Source organism: Blastomyces gilchristii, assembly GCF_000003855.2.
Source record: "Blastomyces gilchristii SLH14081 genomic scaffold supercont1.25, whole genome shotgun sequence".
Classification (NCBI taxonomy): domain Eukaryota; kingdom Fungi; phylum Ascomycota; class Eurotiomycetes; order Onygenales; family Ajellomycetaceae; genus Blastomyces; species Blastomyces gilchristii.
In genome coordinates, this window is record NW_003101657.1 from 393740 (window position 1) to 420695 (window position 26956).

Here is a 26956-nt window from a genome sequence, read left to right on the forward strand (position 1 = left end):
CAGATTCCTCTTCAAATAATTATATAGAGTCATACATCACTGTATTGACTGAGAGAAAGAGCAGTGTTACAACAGTGATGAGAGAAGCAGAGAATGAATCAGACATAGATGAACTGATTAGCAGAAGAGATGACATCTCACTGCAAGGTATGATGACTATCATCACAGCTGTAAAAGAAGTAGAAGAAGAAGAAGATATGATAATAAAAGCAGTACTCTCACAGCTCATTGACACTGCTGTCTCTGCCTTTAATCTGGCTTTCTTAGCAGTCACAGAGACCGCTGCTGCATCATAAAGACATTTATTCACTAAAAAACATCAGAATAAGTTCTTGATTGTTCTTCAAGAATGATACTCTCATGCACTCACTGTTACAATTGAGAGAAGAGAAGAAAAATGTTTCATAGAGAGAGAGAATCTTTTCAAAAAATCCTGTTACTACTGTTAACTTTGTCTCTAAAAATACATCATTTTTGCAGAGAATTTTATATATAGAATGAAATATATTGAAAGATCTGTAAGTCACTTATTAACTACATTTTTCACATTTCAAATCAATATATAAGAAACTCACTTATCACATATTTAATTTGAATAAAGATGAGAAAAGAAAGACCTACACAGTCAGCAGAAAAACTCATCTATTTCTTTATATTATATACAGTACATGCACTGTTAATCAGTTGATAATTATTACTATATAACAAAGATAATTTCTAATTCAGTAATCTTAAGAGTATAGAGACTATACTCTTAAAGAGAAGAGTATTATTATGCTTCTAATCATGCTAAGACTCTGTTACAGTTTCACACAGCTTATCACTTTCATGTGAATAATTTCATCTTATTCAAACCAGTTTTCAATCACTCTATAATATTATTTGAATATATCATAGAAAGATCTGATTAATGAATATAAGAATCTCACTTCTATACAAGATCAGCAGATTACTCTTTCTTAACAATGAGACACTGCTGAGATATCACTTCAACTATTCTCACTTATGAAATAAGAGAAGAGTATTCACTCATTATCTATATAAAATAGCTAGATACTGACTCCTTATTTAAGAAGCTAGCAATTCATTTTTTTCTTCTATAGAAATAATATACACAAGAGTTACTGTATGCCTCATACAATCTTCTTAGTATACTAAGTATCATATCTGTGATATTCTTGCAATAACTCTGTAGCCTATGAGCTTGCTATTTAAGCAAGATAGTTAAGCTCACTTATACAGCTTCTCAAACAACTATCTCTACATGTTGTCACTGACTAGTCATCACTTCAGTTCCGCCATGTTACAACACTCTTTTTATTGCAGTTTCATTTACACTTTCATTTACATGTTACATTTGCTGAAGAGGGTGTGTCAGAAAAAAGAGGTTATACACTACTAAACATCATCAATATCATATTACTACAATATTTCTCATCATTATCAGCTTACTATAACACTCATTTAATACTTGCTTATACTAGCTCTCTTGACTCACACATATATTTTACTATAAATAGCTCTATCTTTTGTATGAAATAGATATATTAGATAGTGCATGAATAATATAATAAGCAGATCTTGATACAAATAAGATTCATATGTCTTCAACATATTCATCTGTGACACTCATTCCGACACATCACCAGCGCACTGCTGGTAGAAGCGCTGATCAACCCGGGGACCCTCAACAAGAATGTAGGGTTTAATTTACAGTGATTTCACTGTTTCCTACATGTCACACCTGAGATGCTGATAGCTCTACCCTGCCGAGGCTCCTGCGAAAAGTTTTGACTTGCGCTAAGAATTTAAACTGAAATGCTGATACCGGTATTAAGTATTGCCATTCCATCTCTTAATTAAAGGATAGGGAGTTTCAGGGGGATTATAGAGACCGATGCTTCTAGCTTGCTCACTAGCTCAGTGCCTAAATCCCAGGTTGGTGTGGCCTGGAGATTCAATACACTAGTAATCATATTTCAGGATAAATGCTTAGTGTGAGACAACTTTTCGCAGCGCCTTGAGCATTTCAAGCCCGGACTAGTAAGACTGTTCATATACTTACAGCCAGTCAATTGGCCTGTGTGAAGGCTTGGATTCCTTGGCAAAAATGGGAGCCACATCCAGAAAATTTTTGTCTCATGTAAAATTGCACATTTCGGCGTGGTATGGGAGAATATTCGTAAGGTAATTCGAAAAATGGCTGCGTCAAATCGACGTGGGAAGGATGTGCAAAAGTCCAAAGGGAAGAATAGTGTTAAATCCAAAACCGCTCCCAGAACGGCACATAAACCCGACAGCGTCAAAAGCAGTGGGAAATCCTCAAGCAAAGGCGCGAGAACGACGAGGATACTCTCTGCTTCTGATGATAGAAATAGTAGATTGTTGCTGGAAGCGACACAGCTACCAATTTCACTCCAGCAATTGCTTCTCAACGTTTTCCAATCGGGCCTCTGCTCTGATAGAGCTTGCGAGCCAGATCCACTGTCACGGCCTCTATCAGAACTGGTCCAAATATTGAAGACCCATCTTTATAATCGCGACTTTTTGTCTGCCTTTGCCGATGCGAATGAAGAGTTGCTCAAAGCATACGCCCTGCGTTGGAGCGCAGGAAGGGCGTTAGGTTACGCAGGGATATTTGCATCTGTTCTCGAGATGATTATTCAGCATCGCATTGCGGGTGCTGGAAGCGACACAATTGGGCAGCATATCGTCTGTATTGGAGGCGGTGCGGGAGCAGAGATCGTCGGGTTGGCTGCGGCATGGAGATGGCTGAATGATGGGGGCCTTGGGCGCATATCCAGTGCCTCAGGAGCTGCCTCAGAAGCCGCCTCAGAAGCCGTCAACTCGAATCGCGAAGCCGGAATTTCTTCGCTGGGAATTGAAATGCAGTCCGCAAACATCCCAGATATCGACCATTCCGAAGAGGATCGAGTTGACGGCGCTAATACGAAACCTTCAGGCCAGCACCCGTTCCAAGACCTGTCAATCACGTCTATTGATATTGCAGACTGGTCTTCCCTTGTGAACACCTTAAACAAAGCTATGTTGTCTGAGTCTATACCATCGTCTAAAGCTTGTCCTGCGCCGTTGGTTTCTTGCAAGGGTACGCGGAGTCCAGGGGATGGGCGATTTCGTGTCTTTTTTAAGAAAGCGGACGTATTGAGCCTCACAGATCAGGAACTGTTTTCCTTGCTAACTCCACCATCGAACGACATCAATGGCGATATGGACTTGGATAAAATAACGATGGATCGAAACGAAGCTATGCTGGTTACTCTGATGTTCACTTTAAACGAGCTGTTCTCCACCTCGATACCAAAGACGACAGCATTCCTACTTCGGTTAACGGATATGCTACGCCCTGGGACAATACTGCTCGTTGTTGATAGTCCCGGAAGTTATTCAACCGTCACCTTTGCTACTAAAAGCGGGCGTCCCACGCAACAATCGTCTACATCCAGTACATCCCTTCCTTCCGACGAAGACGGTACAACGCGTCAAGATGTCAATGTATCTGCAGATAATACAAAAAAACAGAGGAACTACCCAATGCGTTTTCTTCTTGACCATGCTCTGCTTTCCGTAGCTGATGGCAATTGGGCACGCGTTGTGTCAGATGATTCTCGGTGGTTCCGGAGGCATGCGTCCCTATTAAAATATCAAGTTGGTGATGGAATTGGCTTGGAGGATATGAGATTCCAAATCCATGTCTATCGGCGGTTAAAGAGCTGACAGCAGACGTCGCACAGAGGCAAATACTTTTGGTACATGTTCAAGGTAGAGAAAATGGCACGAAACTTTTCTTGAAGCAATAATGGTATCTGGAATTAAGGGCATAACGAATTATAAGCTCACATAAACAGGAGGTTATTATCAGAACTTGACCAAAGAAAAGTGGTCGAGTCTGGATTTAATCCATATTAGATGAAACACAATAATCAAATTGAAGAGTTAGAAAGGGCTATATTTCGATTTCAAAAAAGCAGATACTCATTGCCATCGTCATCATCATCGTCGCTGCTATTATTAATCACCTCACCACACCCCTTCCATTTGGCCTCTAGTGCACGAGTCATCGCAGGCCTGCGGCTCTCTTTTGTTTCCCATAGTTCCAGCGGACCGTCTTTCGCTCTATGAACCAACAAATTTTTAACTTCCGACTCCTTGACGCTTTTTATCAAGCTCTCAAAGACTTTGGTGAGCCGTAGGAGAACCTTTTCGTTTTCCATTTCCCAAGCATCAATCCTTTCCTTCATCGGCATGACCAGAATGTGATCTCGGTCGAAGAACCCGTCGTCATGATAACCAACGACAAAATTTGGAATCTGACGCGCCCATAAGCGTGGTAGAGATTCAGGCATACTTATTTCCCTCCTGCGGATACGGGTTTTCACGTCAAATACGGCGGACTGTGGCACATCAAATCCGGCATGTTGGAGCTTCAAAGTCGCGGTATTCCCAGAACCTATTTTCCCAATTGTGACGGATTCTGTATTTTGAGAAAGGACATCCATGTCACTGAGTCCTTTCTGGCTTGTTGGCGTCTTCTTTTCTTGCGTTTTCACCTCGATCCCTATCATCCCACCCAAATACCCATCTGCTTCAAAGCGGACGAGGAAGGTGAGGCCGCCAAATTCGTAACGAATGATTCGTTGGTTGGTTGCTGAGCCTTTCACACTTTTATGCCAACTGGTATATGCTTCAGGGAATGTGTGTCCATATCCGTAGACACCTTGGATCAGCTCCTTGGGCGTACGTTCCTTACGCACCAAGAAAAGAGTGTCCCCCACTCGATGGACAAAGCACTGGAACTCCCATTCGGCTGACGAGGCAAATTTGAAAAGACATCCCATCATTCCGGCACAGGTAACGATGTTGATCGTTTTACCGTTAAATTTGGGATTCCGATCGAATACAGCTCGGATTGCAGGCTCGATTGGGTATTTCGGCCATCTCGCGCTGTTTGGCTCCCGAAAGTAATCGCCTGCGTCTTCTTTGAGCTGCACGCCCCCTCTCAACGGAGTCCACTTCGGGGGCGCTCCTGAAATGAATTTAACCCCTAGGAGTCAGTGATATGAGCACAAAGCAACTGGGAATTTACCGACCTGGGATTAGTATAGTTGGTATCTTGCTATCCAACCAATTATACGATCCGACCAATTCGGTTCCTGTGATTCTCGGGGATTGAGTTCCGACGCTGGCTGATGTATCAACGGTTATCGAGGCGACTAATGTGCCACTGGGTTGATCAAGGGGAGGTGGTTTTTCTACTTTACCCATCGCCGTGTACTGAACAACTCTGTTAGGCTGCCAGGTTCTGGTCGTGCCACTCACAGCAGATTTTGCTCCCATTCCTCTTCTATTCCTGATCCCTCCCCAGTCGAAACTCTCTCTTGGATCTGCCATGTTTCCTGCAGTGGTAGCTCATATATATAGGTTTTTTTTTTGGCTTTATCACTTTGAGCTGTGAAAGAAGAAAGCCCTTTGAGGCACGCAGCCAGCGCAAGTGTCCCTTTCTATCCTTGCACATACTTCCCGCGGCCACTAAATCATGGACACGAATTTTCTTATAGCCTTGTGACAAGAGGCTTTATTGAGATGCGCTACAGACCACTCAATTCACTGCCACTTCGTGTGTCTGAGCGCTGTTGCATACAGGAGGCCTCAAACAGTTTTTCTTGCGAATAGAGATATATCCGTATATTGGCGGCTGCCAACGGCTGGTTCTAATTGGCTGCTTGTAGGTGCCGCGTTTGGATGGGTGACTCGCATCGCCTATGGAGAACTAGAGGTTGCTGCTCTGCTTCACTTCTTTGCAGTTTGGCGGTCCGGGATATAATTGGACGTTTGAAAGCCTGTGGGATATACGCATGACTGACTGACACTAACACTCCTGCTCTAGCACGGGGAAGAGACCGTACTGGAAACTGACAGCCTTGGAAGACATGGATAATTCATGGAATCTTTGGGTTATTTTACCTTATGGCAGGCAGATGGGCGCTTTTACATGAAGATACAGTATTATTTCGATGCCAGCCTGACAATTCCGTGGCTCTACTGGATTGAAGCCTGCACCCTTGTCGATTTATTTCAGTTGCCTAAATGTACGACCTGTGAAGGAAGGGTTCGGAAAATATTGTTTCTATTTCTTGATTTGCTAGGTTAAATTCGGGCTCACAATAGAATTCGATAAAATGAATTATCTAGCATTTTTTGAGGCTTAACAACATTCCGGAACATTTCTCGTGGCTGTCCTTCCCGACCTATTGCTCTAGTTAACCAAGACTATGACTATTTTTGGAGCTATGGGAGATAATTTTCACAAATACGTTACGGAAGCATAGCTTGTTACTGCTCCAGTAAACGTTGAAAATGGAAGAAAGTTGCCCTTCGGCCTGGAAGACACATATTAGTTGAACGGTGAATTGATCTAATTTCTGTGAGGATCTCGTTGCCTTTCCATTCTGGGGATAGGCGGAGATGTTGACCCCGCAAGGCTATCACCACATTCCAACAGCGGGTAACCAGAGCAAGCGAAATGATGTATTTACGCCACGTCAACTTCATTTAACGCCTATTGGACCCCTGCAGGCATGGGCGTTCTAAAACCCTTGCTTGCCCGCGAGACCCGGGCCTATGTGGTATCGAGGATATCTTCAAATCCGACAAAGCCGATTGCGAGCTTCCCTAAGAGGTATTGAGACATTATTACCTCCGTGAAACCTGAGATACATTTTGGAGAAGAACGAGGAAACACGGTTTGAAATGCCTAATTGAAATCGTCGAGGAAAGCAAAGGAGAAGAATAAACGCGATCGGGAAGAAATGAAACCGACCAACGAAACTCCACGAAGAAGCTCGCCTAAAAGTCTGCTCAAGAATGTCTTGCGATTAGTCCACGGCCAGAACACTGGAAGCAGCTTGTAGTGAGAAAGGAGAAGAGGCTAAAGTGCAGCATAGACTGTATGGGTGATGGGAGTTTCATCCATGAGCTTTTGAATGGATTGAGCAAGTTGATAGATATCGCGGTGCAGACAAGCTGATGCAAATCTCAGACCTCCCCCTCAACCAGTTCGATACGCTCAGCCTGCCTCATATTTTGTTGGAAGCATCGAATTGCAACTGAAGCGAATCGAGTGTCTGGGGAAAGCTCCCTACCCTACCTCCCCAGTATCATAAGCAGCCTTTCCCGCACTTGCTAAGTCCTCTTGTAATCTACGACGAGGAGTATAATCTGTCTCTAGGAATTATAGGGAAGGAAATTTAACAATAATAAAACAAAATTGCTCTTTCCATCTCCCCCGACAAACAAGTTATTGAAGGCCATCAGCCCCAACAAGCTTTGCGCGCCCGTTCAATATCTGGACTCGGCCCGAGACTGTGCTTAGCCGAGTTCGGGATTAGAGCCGATGCCGAACTCAGCAATCAATTCTCCAGAATGACATTCGAACTATTCTCCCGTTCCATGAGTTACACAATGTCCTGGTGTTTCTAATTTGTCGTCTGTCCTAAATTCTTCGTCACCAACGAAGATGTGAGGGGTTGGAAGGCTCAGCTGAAGGGTGAGCATCATCTGAGTTGGTCAATGGGCTGTTTATCTCCTGAATGACTTTCTTGTTCCACATTCGTGCATAGCGTGCTTCTCTTCCGAAGGGCCAAATGGTAGTGTTTAAGGTGTGGCCACTCACAGTTTAATGATATATGATATTCTGGTGCAACTGTTTAGCAGATTCTATTGGCTGATCAGAGCTATACAGTATGGGTGTGGCTACGTACCCTTGTGATACTTGCACTTATTCTGCTACGGGTTACTTCTTAGAACCCATGATGAATGTTCCTCATTTCTTCAAATGTCAATAGGGCATTTTCTGTCCTCTTGATGCTTTCAGCACTGCTTTTGCATCGTCTATTTTCGCCTTTTTGTGAGATCATTGACTGATCCCGCACCTCCGTTCCTTCCCAATTCCTCCCCACTATGCAGATATGTCCATATATCTTTATATATATTTGAAATATATATTGTCAGAGTTCTTCTCTGTGACACTCCAACTTTGCGAACCTTGCAGCAGTACCTATAGTCATTATAATCTTGCCAGCGATGCACTCTATTCTTGGGGTAGCAGCAGTGATATCCTTCATCTTCGTAAACCCCCCTTTCGTCCTCGCGAACCCGCTCCCAATACCATTTCCACAGGAACAAACTACCAATGCATCTTGTGCAGCCATAACGATAATTGCAGCGCGCGGCACTAGCGAAGATCCCGGCGAGGGCCGCCTAACCACCGTCACCAGAGACATTGCCAATGGACACGAGAACAGCGAACGCATCGCGCTCGATTACCCAGCAGAGTTATTTCCGTACTCCGTCTCCTTATACAGGGGGATCCAAGCTTTAACTGGCCTTCTAAACACATCTGCATCAAGTTGTCCGGAGACTAAGATTGTCCTGTTGGGGTATTCGCAGGGGGCGCATGTTATTGGCAATACGTTGTGTGGCGGGGCCTTTGCGGAGCAGGGGATTGATCAGAGGATTGCCGAGAAAGGTATGCGATTGATATGCTATTTGTTGTTGTTGTTGCTTGCGGAAGTTTACAACCCGTGAGGTGAGGATGGGCGAATGGGGATGAAGAAGCGCGAGCCGGGGAGAGCATTAGATTATGGTTATGATATAAAACACGTGTTTGGCATTCTTTACTCAACACCCCAATTCTCTTGAAATCCTTTGTAGTATCTGCGATCATTTTCATGGCTGATCCGCGCCATGTGCCTGGCAAATCGTTCGATGTTGGCACCTCAACCAGAAACGGTGTAAGTTCCTTTCCTCTTCTGCTGCTTTAAAGAAGATATGCCATTTAAAAAATACAATTGTCTTATCCATTGCCAATTACCCATCACCACACTAAAAACAAGAATATCGTCCAGCTCCTGCCGCGCCCGGATTCCGAATCCTGTGACGAATTTGCTTCCCGCATGCGATCCTACTGCGACTCGGGGGACCCGGTGTGTGACAGCGGCTTTGACAGGGAGGTTCATAGGGCTGTTGTAGAGAAGTATCGTGCGAACGCTGTTGCGTTCGTGATTGGGCTGCTTGCTGATCTATGCGTTTGACGTTTGGTAGACATGGCGGTCTCTTAGAGCTAGCCGTGGAATATTGCAAATCATGGCCTTTCGATTTTGTTTTACCCTTCGCAATTTTCCTATCCGTGGTTGTTTGGAGGGCTGGGTATGTGCGTTGAGAACGACATTCTATGCGAATATTCGGTTGGAGGCATGGACCTAGACAGATATTGCGTAGGATGAAACAATGGGGGAGAGAATGTTGTTATGTATGAAAGCTATGGTCTATATTCTATATTCTATTATCCTCAACATTAAAACAAAGCCACAAAAGAAACCCCAAACAATCGGAAATATTAAAAATGAGAGGGGGAATGGAGAAGAAATAATGAGAAAAAAGGATTAAAGGCGCAGAATGTTCCCAAAACGCCAAATATTAAGTCCTCTCTGTGAGGCGTATCGGATATTGTACAGGTGCATGTTCACTTCCAACGTCTCATGCGGGCTCTCTTCACATACACGCCAAGTCCGGCCCTGAGGCCTATTTCTATTACTCTAGTTGTATCTTTGCAAGTGAAAATAGATAAAATTCAACTGCTATCGCAACCTCGTCTCGGAATCGATACCGGTGGCATCTGGGGGAGCGCTCGTCTCGTATCTGTAGTAGTCACTACGGTCATCTGGTATTGTAAGCGGCGTTGAATAGCCGCTTGACTTCCGCGATCGGTCCGTCATGCTCGACACTTCCAAAAGCTGTTGTTTGTATGTAGTTAACATCAAGGTCAGTAGTCGGGGTTATTTTTATTCTTATTTTTTATTTCCATTCATGGGGTATATTGTGGAACTTGCCATTTGCCCGTGAGAGGTTGTTGTTTGGCACACACCTGGAGATGTACTGCGGCTGAGGTTTTGATGTCGATGGTCGATGGGGAGGGAGGCGAAGGACGGCGATTGAAAAGGAGACGGAGTTTGGACCGAAGCGGAGCGGCGGTCGATCAAGCTGGGACAATACTCGGATAGAGCTCGACGATATTCCGGGACCGGAGGCCGTAATTTATTAGAAGATATGGGGTGATATTCGTGAACTGGATGGTATTGGGGGACACCTGTTGACGAAGAGTGAGGGTGTAACGGCACTGGGCTGTACTGGGGAGGGAGAGATGGAGATCCAAGGGGTATTGACTGGCATTGTTGTGGGTGCTGCTGCTGCTGCTGTTGATGATAATGATAATAGGGTGCCATAGAGTGGTATTGTTGCGGAGCCTGTCGGAATTCTGGTGGTACGACTTGGTGGTATGGGCCTGGATGATGTTGAAGCGGGATAGGTAGTGGTTGAGGAGCAATGGAGTGATGGCCTTGGTAGGGAGACGGAGAATGAGGGTATCGAGTGACTGGGGCTTGAGCTTGAGCGGCGGTAGGTTGGTGATGGTGGTGATGTAGGACTACTGCGGAATCAAGTCCCGCTGGCGAAGGATTTTCTGGCAACATCATCCCGGCGGAGGACTCCGGTTCGCCCTGGCTTTTGGTCTTGATATCAGGGTCTTTACAAAGTTCCCCAGTCTGATATACCAGGTGTATTAGCTCTATTGATTATTCCTCAACTTCCAACCAATCTGGGCAAATCTACAAAACTTACAAGCTGGCTACGTTTGCTGGATTGACAATTAGGTACTGAGGTAACCTGTCGGGTATAACCACGTTTTTGTAAAGCTCGACGCAGACAGTCCTGCTTGACGTCAAGGCCAAGGGCCTCAATTATCTTCTTATATGACATGCTCCGGTTTTCCTTGGAGGCGGTCAAAAAGGCTTCAATGTCATCGACTTGCTTGCTGGACAGCCTGCTGTTCCGGCCTGGCCGTTTCTTGGGATCACAGGTATTTGATTCACAGGTATATTGAACGGCACGGTGGGATACGTGAAGATGTTCAGCTATAGCTTGATACGTATAACCCAAACGCCGTAGGATTAGGATATCTTTTCGCTCCTCGCGATTAAGGCGGCGTCGATGTGTCTGAGTCCGGGTTTTGGCCGCTGCGGGCGGAACTTGGTAAGGGGATTCCGCACTGATGGAGGGCGGTGCCGCCATGATGGGACGAATTGAAGTTGAAGATGGAGGCATAGGTGTGTTGGAACCGAACTATTATTGAGCCCCCAACTTGAGGCAACACCCGGAGCTGCGGATTTGCCTAGTGGCAGTGCCGTTGTCCATAATAAAAAAATAATAATAGCTTTGGGGCTAAACAAAAACTCCGACAGAGCTGATCGTCGATAGCTCCCATGTTGCTCAGCGAAATGTCCCATCACGTGGGCTTTAGAAAGGCGTTTGGCGCTTCCTTTGCCGCGCTAATGATACGCCATCTGCGGCCGTTTAGGATGACAGGGGGAACTGCCTTGGACACCGTTAGTTACCATACCGTGGGGACGAGCTTGGGAAGCTGGCCCTGGAGTTAAGCTATTTGTCTGCGAACATGGGATATGGAAGACGACGAGATTATTTGATAGGGAAATGCGAATTAGGGCTGCAGGCCTACACGTGATCCTCACCTCCCTCCATCCGGTTTTGATCCTTCGATTGTCCCTAGACAACACCACACAGCAGAAAAGGGGATTACAGCGTGTGTTTTGACCCAGGAAACGTGTTTTGATTCACTGGACAACATTTGTAAGTGCAGGTTCAGTTTATCATTGCATATCTGCAGCTTGCACTGAGAAGCCCCCACCGGTTCTGAGGACCACCTCATAGAGATAGATATCATTCTAACTTGCGTTATGGAGCGTGATTCAATATTGTGGTTCAAGTTTAGCTCCATCACCCGCTTCCAATAAGTACATGTACATGTACAATTACCCGAACCACTTACTTTTCTAAAACATCTCTTTGCTAAAGCAGGGGAGGAACCTAGAAGATGCATCCGCAAAATTGACCTGGTGCATCCCGCCTCGTGGGGAAGCTGTACAACTCTGCCGATCGTCTGGGAGATACTGTGGACACCGAAGTCATACCAAGGTGGATAGACTCCGGGTTAGGATATGCTCCCGTTCCAGCAGCCTGTTCTTGTCTTACTCCGTGGACAGGAGTAATTAACGACCTTGAACGGAGATCGGATGAGAATGCCCTTCCCGATATGTGAGAGCGTGGTCTCAATATGCAACTAGAGCATGAATCTGACAGACTGCAACTGGTGCAACTGTGAGGTTCCTGTTCATGAAATGATAATGGGAGCTCTCAAGCCTATGCCTAAAGATGGCTGGGAACAATCGAGCAGTAGTGACCGAAGATTCAAGGTACGCTGACATCTTAATATGGTTATATCTCCATGGATGCCATGCATTTCAATCGAGATAGGCCTATATGGTGGTTTCTGCTATTGTACAAACACCTACAGAATCGTCAGAACCCGTCTCAGCAGGCTCATTCCTCGGCGTAATTTCCAGAGCTCGGCAGACATGCATCGGCTTGCAAGCCGACCATGTTATTACCTGCATACCTTCATACAAATTAGCATAAACACCAAGTATGTATCACAGTATCAATTCATCTTCGCCAAATCCTTGATTTCACACATCCAACTTGTTTTTTTTTTTTTTTTTTTTTTTTTTTTCCAAATCGCAGGGTATGGAGTCAACTTGTCAATCAATAGTTATTCTAACTTATCCTCCACTTCACCCCCTTGGGGATTAGCATTCGGACGACTTCCACGACCCTCTTATCTAAATACATGGTTGTGTGATACCAATTCCGGAGTCGGGATAACATCGGTGTCACCTATTCGCCACACGGGTGTTGCATCGTTGCCGATCGCAGATTGGAATTTGCAAAATTTTGCATTTGCAGTCGAGTCGCCATGCCCTATTTCCTCTTATATTACTGATCAATTGGTATTGTCCGTTTGGCTTCCAACTGCTGTCACATTTTCGTTACTTAATATTTCTTTGTTTTTATTTATTTTTTCCAATCTTTCTGGTCATATCTTGAGCTGAGGAAGTCCCACTCTTTGCCAATTGTGGGAAAAACTCTGTTTCTCCTCTTGCAGTATCCGTGTCTCGACTTCCCACCTGCTATAGTCTCTCGTCAATCATTATATCGTCTTAGCAAATTCCCTAATTTGGATTCCCAACAAACCTTTCCAAGCTAAGTGGGAGCATCGAGAATGGGAGAGCCGAGAGACCACATATCATTGGCCCAGGATGAGAAGAGGCCGAAGGGTACAGAGGGTAACCCCCCTCCAGGCCTGAATTATGACTCGGATGAGTTAGCAAAGTTGCAGCCCCGCGAGCTGCCTCAGCTCAAGAGGAAGCTGAAGAGCAGACACCTTCAGATGATTGCTATTGGTAAGCCAATTTCTCTATGCTCCCTTGTCAGAATTGCGGATCATTGTTGTTGACCTTGTCTTTTAGGAGGAACGATCGGTACTGGCCTGTTCATTGGTAGCGGGGGTGCAATTTCAAAGACCGGCCCCGCGGGCGCCCTGATCGCGTATGCCTTCGTCGGGTCTATCGTATATTCGGTCATAGTTTCACTTGGAGAAATGGCAACCTATATACCAATAGCTGGCGCCTTTACTTCATACGCTACCCGCTTCGTCGACCCTAGCCTTGGCTTCGCGATGGGTTGGATATACTGGTTTTCATGGCCCATTACTTTCGCCCTCGAATTGACGGCGACAGGCCTCATCATTCAATATTGGAACGATCAAATCCCCATTGGCATCTTCATAGCTGTCTTTTGGGTCTTCATTACGTTAATCAACATGTTGCCCGTCAGCTTCTACGGCGAGATCGAGTTCTGGTTCTCCAGCGTCAAAGTCATCACTGTTATTGGCTTCATGATTTTTGGCATTTGCATCAATGCCGGTGCAGGCCAGCAGGGCTATATAGGATTTAAATACTGGCACAATCCCGGCGCGTTCGCCCCATACCTCCTTGAAGTCATCGGACATGATAAAGTTGCTACCGCTAAATTCATCGGGTTCTGGGCGACTCTTATCCAAGCCGGCTTCTCATATCAGGGCACTGAATTAGTTGGCATCGCGGCTGGAGAGACAGAAAACCCGCGCAAGGCCGTACCGGCAGCAATTAAGAAGACGTTCTACCGCATCCTCTTCCTCTTCGTCCTGACAATCTTCTTTATCGGGATCCTGATACCATTCACAAACCAAGACCTTCTGTCAAAAGCCTCCGACGCTTCCGCGTCCCCGTTTGTTATTGCTGCCAAACTCGCCGGTGTCAATACACTCCCAGGCCTCATCAACGTCGTTCTCCTCACTGTGGTTATCTCCGCTGCTAACTCCAACGTCTACTCCGGTAGTAGAGTACTGCTTGGCCTTGCTCAGGACGGCTGTGCGCCCAAAATTTTCACCAGGACCACTACCGCCGGTGTACCATGGGTAAGCATTTTATTTACAGCCGCCTTTGGCCTGCTAGGCTTCCTCAACGTATCCAACAGCGGCTCTGTGGTTTTCGAATGGCTCATGAACATCAGCAGTATCGCCGGCTTCATCTCATGGTCATGCATTAACGGCTGCCACCTAAGCTTTATGCGGGCGCTGCGGGCGCGGAATATTAGCCGCGACGCACTACCTTACAAAGCACCCTTCCAGCCCTACCTGGCCTGGTACGGCCTCCTCTTCAACATCCTTATCATCATCACCCAAGGGTTTACGGCATTTATACCATGGAATATATTGAATTTTTTCGTCAGTTATATTAGTTTAATTCTGTTCGTGGTGTTGTATGCGGGGCATAGGATTGTGTACCGCCCGAGCTTTGTCCAGCCGTTGGAGGCGGACTTAGATACGGGCCGGCTGTTGGCTGATGCGGAAACTTGGGAGACTACTAGAGTCCCGACGACGGCGTGGGAACGTGTTCAGCATCGGATGCATCTTATGTTTTGGTAATAGTAGGGGTGATGCTCCTATCTATCCAGGCGTCTCTTTTTCTGCTTCTATATTTGCCATCTTCCCCTCTGTTTGTTCGCTGCTCATATGTATATTGTACTTATCTTGTATTTCTATCAACTTCCTTTTCCGTTGATTGATTGAGGATTCGATGGATTGAGAACCTGTGGATTCAACCAGTTTATGTGATACATTAAAAGATTTTATGATCGTGTGGTAGTCAGGGCGGAGCGGCTGAACAGGTGGCCCTGTAGGCCCGCTGACTTTTCCCTTTTTTTTTTTTTTTTTTTTTTTTTTTTTTTTTTTTTTTTTTTTTGTTTCTGTTGTTCACTGCACCTGTTTTTCAAGCGAAGCGTTGAAACGTACATTGTACATGTACAATTGTTCATCTGTATACCTCGACTGTTTGCCATGGATTTTTATGTGTCGTCTACTTACATTTATGCACCGCCTAGGACCTTCATCTCCTTATCTGATGCTAGTAGAGTCAGGCTAGGAATATACAGAGGAAATGGACAGACGTCGTTTTACTTGTACAGAACATTTAGAGAAGAAAGTGATGCCTCCACAATAATATGTCCAGTGAATACATCAGAGCTGTTGCCATCTGTATATTTGACATCAGAAAAGCATTGAGTCGTTCAACGCGCCAGTGAGATGCTAAGAAGCGGAGAAACGATCAATATATTGAGAAATGATAGTGAAGTTACAAAAAGGAAATTAGAATCTTGTTACATGCTTGTTTGTTCAATAATAGAAGAAGGATTTCATCGCATCCGCCTTAAATGCACGAGTGCTTTTACTATCTATCAACCCTCGTCACTCCTCTTTAGCTTCTCAACCCAAGCAGGAGGCCAGTGCTCTTGCCGCCCTCCTTCCCCTCACCACCACCCGGAAGATATGTAACGTTGGGATTTGTGGCAAGCGTCTGTGCAATCTCCCGGCTAGCATCGATTCTTCGGATCTGAATCAAGCCATCACCAGCCTTCATAACAGCCTTGCTAATGATCTCAGCACTCTCGGCCTCTCCCTCCGCACGGATGACATTGGCCTGTCGCTCCTGCTCGGCCTTCTCGACAATGAATCTCGCCCGCTCGGCGTCCTGTTGGGCGATCTGCTTCTGCTCGACGGCACGGGTGAATTCGCGACCGAAAGTCATGTGAGTTATGGAGACGTCTTCGAGAGCAATGTTAAACTCCATGGCGCGGCGCATAAGGTCGTTGCGGATTCTGTTGGAGACGGCTTCACGCTGGGTGATAAGTTCCGCAGCATCGAATTGGGCGACGATGGACTTTAGGACTTCGTTGCCGATGGAGGGGAGAACTCTTTCATCGTAGTCTTGGCCGAGGGACTACATGGATGGTATGGTTAGCTTCATACATATATTATAGACGAAAGGAGTGTTAAAATGCGAATGCACATACCTGATAGATCTTTGGCAATTGCTGCACTTCGGGGCGATGCAAGACTCGTAGGGTCAAGCTGACCATCTGCAAGTCCTTACTTCCGGTGGTCGTTGAGATGTTCCTAGGTTTCGTTCTGACATCGTAGATAATGCTCTTCTGCAACCAGGGGATGAGGAAGTGAGTGCCCTCATTGACAACCTTTTCCTGCACTCCCGTGAGCCTGTCGAAGATGACTGCCCGGGTTCCTCCCTTGACATCGTACAGAGATGCCTGGACGAAGGACGCCCCGATGGCTACGGGGACACCCCATTTGTAAATTGCCGTAAGAGCATTCGCCATTTTGAAAAAGCCGGGGATGGATGCTGAAAAACGTTGCTCTTGGAGTTCTGGGGGGATATCAACAGCATTGAATTGGTTTACGAAGCTTGTTCAAGATGCTGCTTTTTATGGCGCTAGGCTGCATCGGGACTAGTGTCGGATGATGTTGGAGGCTCAACTTCCAACACTCAACTTTTGCGACATCACGCATATCCATAACCCATACACATACACACATACGCACTATTGTTGCATAGGCAGCCTTTCTGTCTATTGTTGGAAAGAATCAAGTCAATCGTCTACGAATTCCTCTCGTCGTTTATCCGGCACAATGGGCGGCGGACACCCAGATCCCAAGCGCGGAATGTAAGGCCCTCTCCCCGGCTGACCATGCATTGAATCAATTCGAGGCATACCGCCGTTCACATCATGAAGAATTGAAGCAATAGACGGAGACTGACAATTTGGCAGCTATATCGGAACCTTTGGAAACTTCGGTACGTTTTGAGGCCTATCCCATTGCCACAACTTGAGCGACTCCAATCGCCATCGCCCCGCCACACCTAATAACGGGGTTGTTCGATTATCCCTCCGCCTCTATCCAATCCACAGCAGCACATGTCATGCTAATGGTTACCTCATGCTGAGTACTAAATAGGTTGCCCGACCCCTCAAAAGATCTCGACCTACGCTCTGTCCCCCAACCGACAACGCCCCTTCGCCGGTGCTCTCTACAACGCCATTTTCAACACATGGAGAAGAACCCGCAACCAAGCGCTTTATGTTATTCCCCCGTTCGTCGCCGCGTATGCGATAATTAACTGGGCTCAAGAGAGGTTTGTGTTCTGGTCCACACGGCTTTCTGTGATGTGCATTGTTGTACCTATCTTGCGTGTTATGTGCTTGTGGTGTAGTTGCCAACTAACATATACTTGCCTCCAGGAACGAATATTTGAACTCCAAGCCCGGACGATTGGCGGAGGGTGGAGATGATGAGTAAAGATGATGATTATTTGTTGGATATAGCTTTGCAAAGCTGGTAGAGGGCCTCAGCCAGTCATTGCGCTGTACAGTACATATATTATTAGAAAGAAATCGACGTTTCTAAAATTTCATTTTCTATATAAAAGATGATATTTTTTTTATTTGTTTTCCATTCCCCTCTTGTCTCCACCTTTCTCGGTAGAGTAAACGAGAGGAATTGAAAGAAGCCTCATCACCTCACTTGCACATGAGATTAACTATCCCACAGATTATGGCCCAGCGGAACACATTTTCTTTTTGAGAAGAACTAAACTGCTAAATAGATTTGAATAATATCATCTTATCAATAGCAGGACAGAGAACATCTATTGTTTTGAATCTTGCTAAGTAGATTATCTCCTTATTTGGCCGCGAGGCCACAATTAGCGCAATATCATTAGTGAAACAACTAAGCTATTACTCATGCCTTTGCTTCTCTATATCTGTGATTGATGTGTACAGTCTATAGCGACATTTGAGTTAAATGAGTATTTTTGATGTTTTTAAATATTCATTCAATTTGTAATTATATTCTTTAACTCACACTATAACTATATATGCTGCTAAAATGTAAGAAACTCTGCTTTTCATAAACCTGTTTTATTTTTATTTTTATTACTCACAAACATCAAACGCTCGCTTACGCTCGCTTTGCCCCTACCACTTCCACTCCATGCCTACCCCTACCCCCCTTACCACCCCTTCCACCCCTTCCACCCCCTACCCCCTCTACCACCACCACCACCTCTACCGCCCCTACCACCCTCTTCCACCCCTTCCACCCTCTACCCCCTCTACTGCCTCTATCACCCTCTCCCCCTACCACTCCCTTCCACCCCGTATCACCCCTATCACCATTATCAGATTAATCAGAGCCATACAGGCTGCAGAGCCAGCTGTTCAATCCCATCCATGAATTCAAAGAGGTGCACATGACATCACATGAGATTATGTTACAGGGCATTTAGCAGTGTATGCCATGAACACAGCACAGAGATCAAAAATGAACATAGAGAAGAGTATAAGGAATGTAAATACTTGTAGAGAATGTATGAAAAGAGCAGAATGAAAAAAAGAATGAAGATTTGAAGATTGATCTGAGCTGTATGGGCCGGAAAGCACGTCACATTACAGCGTTTTTTGCATGGAAAAGTTGGTTCTTCTATAATAAATAGAGAGAAGAGAGAAAATAGAGAGGTTAGTTACACCACTCGGCCAATTTTTTGGCCACTCAGAGCATCTCATTTTCGTCGCTGTTTTAAGCTCAATGCCGTTCACGTGACGTGAAACCTTCTTGGAGGATAACGTTGTTGTGTTGTGTTGTAATCTAACTACGCGAGTTACACTAAATGGATAGGTTGGGGTGGCACGTGACTAGGGTAGGTGTAGTAATCACCAACACCCCCCCTTGCTACGCCGTGGCCTATAATAAGCCGCCACCCGGGGCCTCCCCCATCCTCAAATCTTTCAAAAATGCAATAATAATTAATTACATGAATCAGACCCTGATTTCCTCATTAGGAAAGGTGTCTGTACAGCAATAACTGTAAAAATCAAGAAATATATGCAAAATTCATTGATCTGCTGTATCATCATTATCATTCAATCATTCCTTCTTCTCAATTTTATGAATGTCAATTCTCTTAACAAATTCTTCAAATACAGGCTTCACCAGTGACTTGGTGAGTCTGTCAGCTATGTTCACTGTAGAATCAATATATTCTATCATGATTTCCTCTTTTTCAATCAAATTGTGAAGAATATGATATCTAATCTTGATATAATGTGATCTTTATGTTAAGGATTTTCTCTTTACTAGATTGATTGCTCTCTTATTATCAACTTATAGATGTGAGCATATTTTCACTTTTTCATCATTCATTAACCTGGTATTATATAATATATCATTCAATCAGATTATCTCACAAGCTGTCTCACTAGCTGTAATATACTCAGCTTCTGTAATTGATTTGATGATAAATGTCTGTCTCTGTGACTGTTATGAGATTGATGACTCATTAATCAATATAATATAGTTAGTAGTTAATTTGTATTAAGAATTCACCTCTGCTCAGTCTGAATTGCAGTATATCACAGAACTCAGACTCTTATCACTGATCTTCTTTCTGTATAATATATCATGATTTTTCATCTTCTTGACATAATGTAGAACATGCTTCAACACTGCTCAACATACTTTGTATAAACATGAGTTAAAATGTGAGAGATAGTTGATGATGAATGCTAGATCTGACTGACTGCTTAAGATTAAATATTGCAATGATCTTAATTCTTGATGATATCTTGTAGCTGTAAAGTCATCATTCAATTTCCTTCTCTCATCAGGTGAGAATTTCAGTTGTATACTGACTATTATCAGAGTATCAGCTGAATTTATCTTATTCATGTCAAAGTCTTTAAGAATCTCTTTAATATAACAGCTCTGTGTAACTGCTAGATTGTCATTTCTCTGACATTTAATCTTCATCTCAAGATATGACTTGATCTCTTTGACATTCTTTATCTCAAATCTCTTTACAATGTCTCTTAATACTCAGTCTAATTGCTGTTCTTGAGGTTCTGTCACTTGACAATCATTAACATGCAATGTCAGATAAATCTTGTGAACAGAGTGATATAGAAATTCACTGTTATAAGGTGATATCTTATCAGGAAAAAGAGGTTATACACTACTGAACACTATTAACATTGTATTACTACAATATTTCTCATTATTATCAGCTTACTACAATACTTATCTAATACTCACTTATACTAGCTCTCTTGACTTGCATATATATTTTACTATAAATAGCTCTATCTTTTGTATGAAATAGATATATTAAAAGAGGCATGAATAATATAACAAGCAGATCTTTATACATATAAGATTTATATGTCTTCAACATATTTATTCATGAGACTCATTTCAATAGTTATAAGCCCGGTAAGCAGCATCTGAAGAGAAGTGTGATACATCAATCTCAATTCTCATTTAAATTTGACAACAATCATTCAAACTGAGATGATTGATTCTCATTTGTATATAATCTGATCTACTCAACTATTATACCTGATTTCTGATAAGCAGCATCTGAAGAGAAGTGTGATACACTGATCTCAATTCTCATTTGAACTGATAACTATTATTTGAACTGAGATGATAGATTCTCACTTATATATATTCTGATAAACTCAATCATTATACACTCTGAATTCTAATCATATAAATACTTGAATCAATTCCTCAATTCATTTAATATAACTGATATGACAGATAAAACAATGTCTAGTGCAACTGTACACCTTAGTGTTTCTGAAGATTGAAAACTTTGATACAAGTATATACTAGAATATGCAAAGAACAAGAAGATATCAGACTTTATCAATCTTGACAAACCTGATATCTTCTCTGAACTAGAAGAACCTCTGAAACCTGAGTGTTCAGAAGAAGTCATCACAGAGGTCAAGATAGCATATGATATCAAGATCACTGTGTGAAAAATCAAATATATAAAATATAAGAAATTGAATGAAGAAATGACAAAGATATGAGATATCATATAAAGAACAGTGAATATCACAGAACTATAACATATACACAGCAAGAATGATGATATGAAAGAGATTATCTATTCATTAAGAGATTGTCTCTCACTCATGACTGTGAACTATCAAGATAATGTGAGAACCTGATATCATAATCTCTGCAAAGCACTGAAAAACAAAGATATAGAGAAGTGATTAAATAACTGATCTCTCATTGAAGATGATATCAAAGAGATAAATATAGCTGAACAGTTCAACTTGAAGAAAGATTTCTTAAATGTGAATCTAACTATTGATGCAGGTTATACACAAGCATGAGCTAAGAATGTCTGACATGATAAAGATATTATATCTTTGATAGAGTTAGTTAAGAACTTCAAGAAATGATATAGAGAAATGAGTATTCTCAAAGAAGATAAACCTATGAACTTCACTACTCTTAATGAAAGACCTCAGTAATTTTCATTATCAGTAACATTCAGAAACTGCATCTGCAGAGCCTGTCACTGATACACTCAGTGCTACTATCTCAATTCATCAAGGAAGTTATCTGAATGAAAGAGAAATGAGAAGAAGAGAACTCAGATCAATCAAGCTCTTAAGAATCAAGAATTGAAGAGATGTATTGATTGTGTGATATCTAGAGATTTATTCATGAATATGAATATAATAGATATTAATGAAGCAGTTCTAGAAGAAATGATTCTGAAGCAATCAGTTTCTCAATCTATCAATCATTAATCTATTGATCATTAATTCTTTGATCATCAATTCTTCAATTATCAATCTATCAATTATCAATTCTTCAATCATCAATTCTTCAATTATTAATCTATTAATTATAAATCTATTGATGATTAATCTATCAATCATCAATCTATCAATCAGTAAATCCGAAAAATATCAAAGAACTTCTTAAATTCTCACTTCTATCTCTGAAACTTCTGGATCTTTGATACTGGCGTGGAACAGCATATATGCAATAATCAATCACAATTTCTATTCTTTACACCTGTGAATGAGAATGCGGAAGTTTATACAGGTGATTCCAGTACTAAAGTTGAAGATTATAGAACTGTTAGAACAATCATGATAAATGAAGCAGAAAAGCAGTTCAATGTCAACCTCATCAACACGGCTTACATCCCGAATTTCCATACAAATATCATTGCATGAAAACCGTGTTTTCATATAGAAGGCATCTATTATGATGAAAAAGACTTCAGATTGCAAAAACATGCAGATAATACAATCTTTACACATGTTGAAGTATTTGAGAAGTTGCTAGTTACAGAATATAGTGATATAACTGTTTTCTCAACTATATTGGAAAAATCCACTATCAAAGCTGATGCAGCTATCACATCTCACACTTCTAACATTACTATATCTGAAAAAAATCAAGATCTCATGAACAACCGCTCCACCACGAACTCGCTCGATTTTTCGAATAAGAACCCGCCGATAGATCCATCGAAAAGCCCTCGATCATATGAGCATTCTGACCCCATCGCCGACCGCATACCCTGTGTGGTGGTGGAGTTATCCAGCCAAATGTGAACCGGACGTTGTTCAAAACTCCTGTGTGGGATTATCCCCCATTCTCCCCTATCACACCACAACCCCGGGCCAAAGTGCCATACAAATTGTAAGGTGAAGAGACCTAGTCATATGCACCAATCTTCTCGATTTTGGAAGATCCCCGACCTGTAGTTGTGGAGATATCTGAGGAGCAACCTCCGCGAAAACCCTGTCCATCTTTGATGTTTCAAAACACCAACACCAAGTCTCACCCTTGTATCGCCCTTCTCAATCTGGCCCATCCCCAGCAGAAAAATACAAAAAGATACCTCAGCGATAATATCAAGCACATAATCAATGGACTCTTCTGAAGTGCAACCTTCACAGTCTGTCATCAGTGTATCTAGACTTTAACACCAAGTCTCACCCTTGTACTACCCCTCTCAATCTGGCCCATCCCCGGCAGAACAATACAAAAAGATACTTTATTATTATTATTATTATTATTATTCTTCCATTATACTCATATGCAAGCGGAGCTTATGATGAGTCCTTGCGTGATGTTAAATACAGGTCAAGTGTTGGTTATACAGGAGGAAATACAGGTGTTGAGACCACGCCAAGATAACAAGAACATAGGAAAATACAAAGGAGTGACAATTAGATACATGCGATAATAACTTCCCAGCCCAGGAACATAGAGCAATTCATTGGAGTGATTTGTACACCTCTGTATTTATTAGGAACCTGAGGTGCTTGAGTTCCGGATTTAATGCATCCCCTGCGGGTTTCGAACCCACGCGCCTTGGTTTCCCACGCCAAGGTGCTACCGGGTGGCCGCATTAACCATTCGGCCACCGGGGCACAAAAAGATACTTTGGCAACAGCATTCAATACATAATCAGCAGACAATGAGTTAACAGCACATCAATAACTATAAAATCAGTATATCTCAAGATCTGACTGAGCCTTTGATCCCTGCACAGTGAGATATATTAAATCTAGCTTTAATATCTTAATATTCAATAGATTCTGCAAGAGATTGAGAACAGCAACACTAGATTTCTATTGAATTTGAGAATTAACTCTATATTGATATAATCATTGACAAAGTCTTCTATTTTAAGATATAAATAATCAGTTCCTCTACATCTCACTGACAATATTTATATTATCATATAGAAACAGACTTATATTCTCTATAATATCAAGACTCTGAAGAGAAAAAGTCTTGATAGAGAGTATATAGTAGTGTATATCTTAGCAGTTTCTATCTCATTCTTCTGCAGCAGTTAATGCAAAAAAAAGATCTTAGAAATAGTTTTTTACTTCTCTTGAAAAAGTAAGGTGTTTTTCTCTGAGTTTTATACAATATTCTTACAAAGAATAAAAAACAGAGCTGTTTTCTGTTATAATTTCATATTCTTTTAAGTAAGAATTACTTTTTCAGTGACTGAAGAGCTTTTATTAATACTTAATTCTTTTTTACACTCTTTATTAACTGATTTGAGTTGTACACTTGTTGTGTAAGAAGAACTGAATGATTTAGAATAAAATTGAATAGTTTTAATTAATTTCTCTGTAAAAAATTGATTTATTTTTTGTCAGTTTTTCTCTCAAAAACTGTCATATTATCTGATTTATTATCAATTGATATCATACTCTTTCTCACTGTATCTTAAGAAAGAGATTGTAAAGATTTTATTGATTTATCTCAAAAATCAATTTTAGTTTATTAGATTCTCTTCAAAAATCTAATCTAGTTACTGAACTAGTGTGAAAAAAATCAGGTATTTTATATATAAAAGTCTTTTATTCTTCTTTTGAAACAGTCTGATCAACTTTTCATTGAGTGAGAATAATGAGTTCAAAAATACACTCAGTTGATGTGGAAAAAGATGCTTTCTCAAATGCTATTTCTGAGATTGAAATTCTGAAGAGAAGAAAGAAAGAAGAAAGAGAGAAATAATAAGTTCTTGAAATACAGAAACTTAAAAAAGCAAGTAAGATTCTTGAAAAGCAGTGTCTGAGTGAGATGAATGAAGAAGTTCTGTTAATTCTTCATACTCAGGCTAGACAACTACAGAAGATGATCAAGTTCAAACTTGAAATCTCAAACACAGTTCAAAAAATATTGAAAATTTCTTATATAATCACTGACTCTTTATCTTGCTCTTCTTCTTTTTTTTCTACTTCTTCTTCTTCTTTGAATCAGAAGAAAACATATGCTTAAGCAGCTGAATCTGCTGTCTCTAAACCTGCTGTCTCAAAATCTGCTCAAAATCCTGAGAAAACTGAGAAGAATACTGTTTATATCTCTATTCATAGAAAAGTGAAAAAGAAAATATAAAAAGAGAAAAACTTTCAAATCTTCAGAAATAGAAGACTTATTCTCAAAGTCTCAAATCAGAACATTCTGCAAAGAAATAAGCTAAACTTAGATCTCATTTTCAGAATCAGAAATGAAATTAATCAGCAGTTCTTTTCTCAGTTAATAACTGATATTGAAGTTCAAAAACCAGTTATAGCTTTAATTGAGTTATCATTCTTTGAAAACTTCATCATTCTGACTACAATGCCTGAATTCAGTGCTGAATTCCTTATTCAGAATAAGAATCTCTGAAAGTTAGCAGTAGAATCTTTGCTAAATACAACAATTCTAGCTGAGAGAGATGAAAAGTGAGACAAATTCATTCTTCATAATATTTCAGTTGAAATTTTTGACTGTGAAGAAGAAATGCTACTTCTTAAAAATGAATTGAAAGAATACAACTCTATTCAACTGAGAAAGAAGCCTGTATGACTAAATTCAATTAAGTTCAGATAAAGCAGGAGAAATGCCTCTGTTCTAGTATATATAAAAACACTTGAACAGTTAAAGATCTCTGAAGTAAGAGTAGCAGGTTTGAAAATGAGAGTTCATGAATACAAAGACTCAAGAATGAATCTCAAAGCTCAAACACAGTGTTCAAACTGTCAAAGATATGAACACTTTATAATCTCATATTTTAGAGACTCAAAATATGCATTCTGTGCCAGAGATCACAAAACTAGTGAGTATAAATATGAAACATGCTTAAAAAGAGATGAAATATGTCAATACACTCTGCTTAAGTGCTCTAATTGTAAAGAAAAACATGCATCTAGCTCAAAAGAATGTATATTTGCTTCTAGAACTCAAAAGAACTGGAGAAAAGATGAAGGTCAAAGTCAATCTAGAACTGAAGAGAAGAGTCAAGCCAGTAGACTTATAACTACAAGCTTAAAAAGAAGAAACTCTCAACTATTTAAATCTTCAAACTTCAATTCTTCTGCTAAATGTAAACAGAATTTGAATTCTCAAACTTCTGTTAAGATTAGAGAATTGAGAAATAACTCTGATGATAAACTAGATATAATGTAAGCAGTTGAGATCTCTACTTTTCAAAATAGTTATAATCTACTATCTAATAATAGTGACTAGATTCTACTCTATCTCTACTCTCTTTTAGTATGAATATACAATAAAAACAATAAAAAAAGTTTAAAAACTCTTCAAAAATCACATTTATTCAAAATAATGTGAATAGAAACTCAAATTGTATTTATTCTTGTCTTCAAATTGTATTTAAATAAAAAGTTGATTTTATACTACTTCAGGAACTGAATTTTGATGCTGAGTAAAATTATATCATTTCTTATTCAAGCTACTACTGCTTTCTACCTCAAAAGTCTGAGATAAAGTCAAGAGTAGTGATCTATGAAAGAAAGAGATTAAGATATTAATTTAATCTAAGATTTGATATCATATCTGATCCTGATATTCTGGTGAGTGATATTATAGATAAAGAAAATGAGTTTGATACTATACAGCTCATAAATATTCATAATGAAAAGTCATTGAAGAAAAATAACAATATCTGAATAATTGATAGAGGATTTCTGAACATAACTTCATCAAGAAACTCTATAATTGTAGAAGATTTCAATGCACATCATCTCTGATGAAATTCAGAATGCAAGAGAGCAGTGAGAGCTGATAATCTGATTAAATAAATCTTTGAGCATTCAATAGATTTGGTTAATAAGTCTGATCAACAAATATTCTTTAGAAAAGATATGAAACAGAAGTGTATTATAGATCTAATCTTTATATCACAAAATCTAATGAAAAGAAGACTTGTAAACTGGTTTATTAATTCAA

The 26956-nt window shown here is 41.3% G+C and overlaps 7 protein-coding genes and 1 pseudogene across 8 annotated transcripts; 4 read left to right on the forward strand and 4 right to left on the reverse strand.

Moving 5' to 3' along the window:
* Positions 1-1807: 1807 nt before the first annotated feature.
* On the reverse strand, positions 1808-5997 carry BDBG_08624 (uncharacterized protein). The gene is made up of 2 exons (XM_031723656.1): positions 5109-5997; positions 1808-5044 (listed from the first exon to the last, which is right to left on the reverse strand). The coding sequence occupies exons 1-2, from the start codon at positions 5407-5409 to the stop codon at positions 3978-3980; spliced, it is 1368 nt and encodes a 455-aa protein (XP_031580896.1). The 5' UTR covers positions 5410-5997; the 3' UTR covers positions 1808-3977.
* Positions 2087-6303, forward strand: BDBG_08623 (uncharacterized protein). Its single transcript, XM_002620997.2, has one exon. It carries the CDS (start codon positions 2200-2202, stop codon positions 3733-3735), a length of 1536 nt encoding a protein of 511 aa, XP_002621043.1. The 5' UTR covers positions 2087-2199; the 3' UTR covers positions 3736-6303.
* A 1748-nt stretch (positions 6304-8051) lies between these two features.
* On the forward strand, positions 8052-9480 carry BDBG_08625 (Axe2). The gene is made up of 3 exons (XM_031723657.1): positions 8052-8545; positions 8731-8810; positions 8925-9480. Exons 1-3 carry the CDS (start codon positions 8101-8103, stop codon positions 9108-9110), a joined length of 711 nt encoding a protein of 236 aa, XP_031580897.1. The 5' UTR covers positions 8052-8100; the 3' UTR covers positions 9111-9480.
* BDBG_08626 (uncharacterized protein) lies at positions 8727-11524 on the reverse strand. Its single transcript, XM_031723658.1, has 3 exons — positions 10696-11524; positions 9909-10619; positions 8727-9812 (listed from the first exon to the last, which is right to left on the reverse strand). The coding sequence occupies exons 1-3, from the start codon at positions 11176-11178 to the stop codon at positions 9657-9659; spliced, it is 1350 nt and encodes a 449-aa protein (XP_031580898.1). The 5' UTR covers positions 11179-11524; the 3' UTR covers positions 8727-9656.
* On the forward strand, positions 11009-15203 carry BDBG_08628 (AAT family amino acid transporter). Its single transcript, XM_002621002.2, has 4 exons — positions 11009-11180; positions 11250-12574; positions 12742-13391; positions 13458-15203. Exons 3-4 carry the CDS (start codon positions 13211-13213, stop codon positions 14954-14956), a joined length of 1680 nt encoding a protein of 559 aa, XP_002621048.1. The 5' UTR covers positions 11009-11180; positions 11250-12574; positions 12742-13210; the 3' UTR covers positions 14957-15203.
* Positions 15204-15226: 23 nt separating this feature from the next.
* On the reverse strand, positions 15227-16784 carry BDBG_08629 (prohibitin-1). The gene is made up of 2 exons (XM_002621003.2): positions 16381-16784; positions 15227-16307 (listed from the first exon to the last, which is right to left on the reverse strand). Exons 1-2 carry the CDS (start codon positions 16699-16701, stop codon positions 15786-15788), a joined length of 843 nt encoding a protein of 280 aa, XP_002621049.1. The 5' UTR covers positions 16702-16784; the 3' UTR covers positions 15227-15785.
* Positions 16785-16786: 2 nt separating this feature from the next.
* On the forward strand, positions 16787-18079 carry BDBG_08630 (ubiquinol-cytochrome c reductase subunit 8). Its single transcript, XM_002621004.2, has 4 exons — positions 16787-17046; positions 17152-17177; positions 17339-17516; positions 17623-18079. The coding sequence occupies exons 1-4, from the start codon at positions 16841-16843 to the stop codon at positions 17678-17680; spliced, it is 468 nt and encodes a 155-aa protein (XP_002621050.2). The 5' UTR covers positions 16787-16840; the 3' UTR covers positions 17681-18079.
* A 5469-nt stretch (positions 18080-23548) lies between these two features.
* BDBG_17803 lies at positions 23549-23637 on the reverse strand (annotated as a pseudogene). The gene has a single exon. The product of its transcript is annotated as a tRNA-OTHER (tRNA).
* Between the last annotated feature and the right edge of the window lie 3319 nt (positions 23638-26956).

Coding starts and splice junctions, on each gene's coding strand:
- BDBG_08628 (XM_002621002.2), top strand. CDS start 13,211: ATGGGAGAGCCGAGAGACCACATATCATTGGCCCAGGATGAGAAGAGG. Junction 13,392..13,457: donor CCTTCAGATGATTGCTATTG/GTAAGCCAATTT, acceptor CTTGTCTTTTAG/GAGGAACGATCGGTACTGGC.
- BDBG_08624 (XM_031723656.1), bottom strand. CDS start 5,409: ATGGCAGATCCAAGAGAGAGTTTCGACTGGGGAGGGATCAGGAATAGA. Junction 5,045..5,108: donor ACCAACTATACTAATCCCAG/GTCGGTAAATTC, acceptor AATTCATTTCAG/GAGCGCCCCCGAAGTGGACT.
- BDBG_08623 (XM_002620997.2), top strand. CDS start 2,200: ATGGCTGCGTCAAATCGACGTGGGAAGGATGTGCAAAAGTCCAAAGGG.
- BDBG_08630 (XM_002621004.2), top strand. CDS start 16,841: ATGATGTTGGAGGCTCAACTTCCAACACTCAACTTTTGCGACATCACG. Junction 17,047..17,151: donor CCAGATCCCAAGCGCGGAAT/GTAAGGCCCTCT, acceptor ACAATTTGGCAG/CTATATCGGAACCTTTGGAA. Junction 17,178..17,338: donor CGGAACCTTTGGAAACTTCG/GTACGTTTTGAG, acceptor AGTACTAAATAG/GTTGCCCGACCCCTCAAAAG.
- BDBG_08629 (XM_002621003.2), bottom strand. CDS start 16,701: ATGGCGAATGCTCTTACGGCAATTTACAAATGGGGTGTCCCCGTAGCC. Junction 16,308..16,380: donor AATTGCCAAAGATCTATCAG/GTATGTGCATTC, acceptor CCATCCATGTAG/TCCCTCGGCCAAGACTACGA.
- BDBG_08625 (XM_031723657.1), top strand. CDS start 8,101: ATGCACTCTATTCTTGGGGTAGCAGCAGTGATATCCTTCATCTTCGTA. Junction 8,546..8,730: donor TCAGAGGATTGCCGAGAAAG/GTATGCGATTGA, acceptor AATCCTTTGTAG/TATCTGCGATCATTTTCATG. Junction 8,811..8,924: donor GCACCTCAACCAGAAACGGT/GTAAGTTCCTTT, acceptor AATATCGTCCAG/CTCCTGCCGCGCCCGGATTC.
- BDBG_08626 (XM_031723658.1), bottom strand. CDS start 11,178: ATGCCTCCATCTTCAACTTCAATTCGTCCCATCATGGCGGCACCGCCC. Junction 10,620..10,695: donor CCAGCAAACGTAGCCAGCTT/GTAAGTTTTGTA, acceptor CTGGTATATCAG/ACTGGGGAACTTTGTAAAGA. Junction 9,813..9,908: donor CAACCTCTCACGGGCAAATG/GCAAGTTCCACA, acceptor TACAAACAACAG/CTTTTGGAAGTGTCGAGCAT.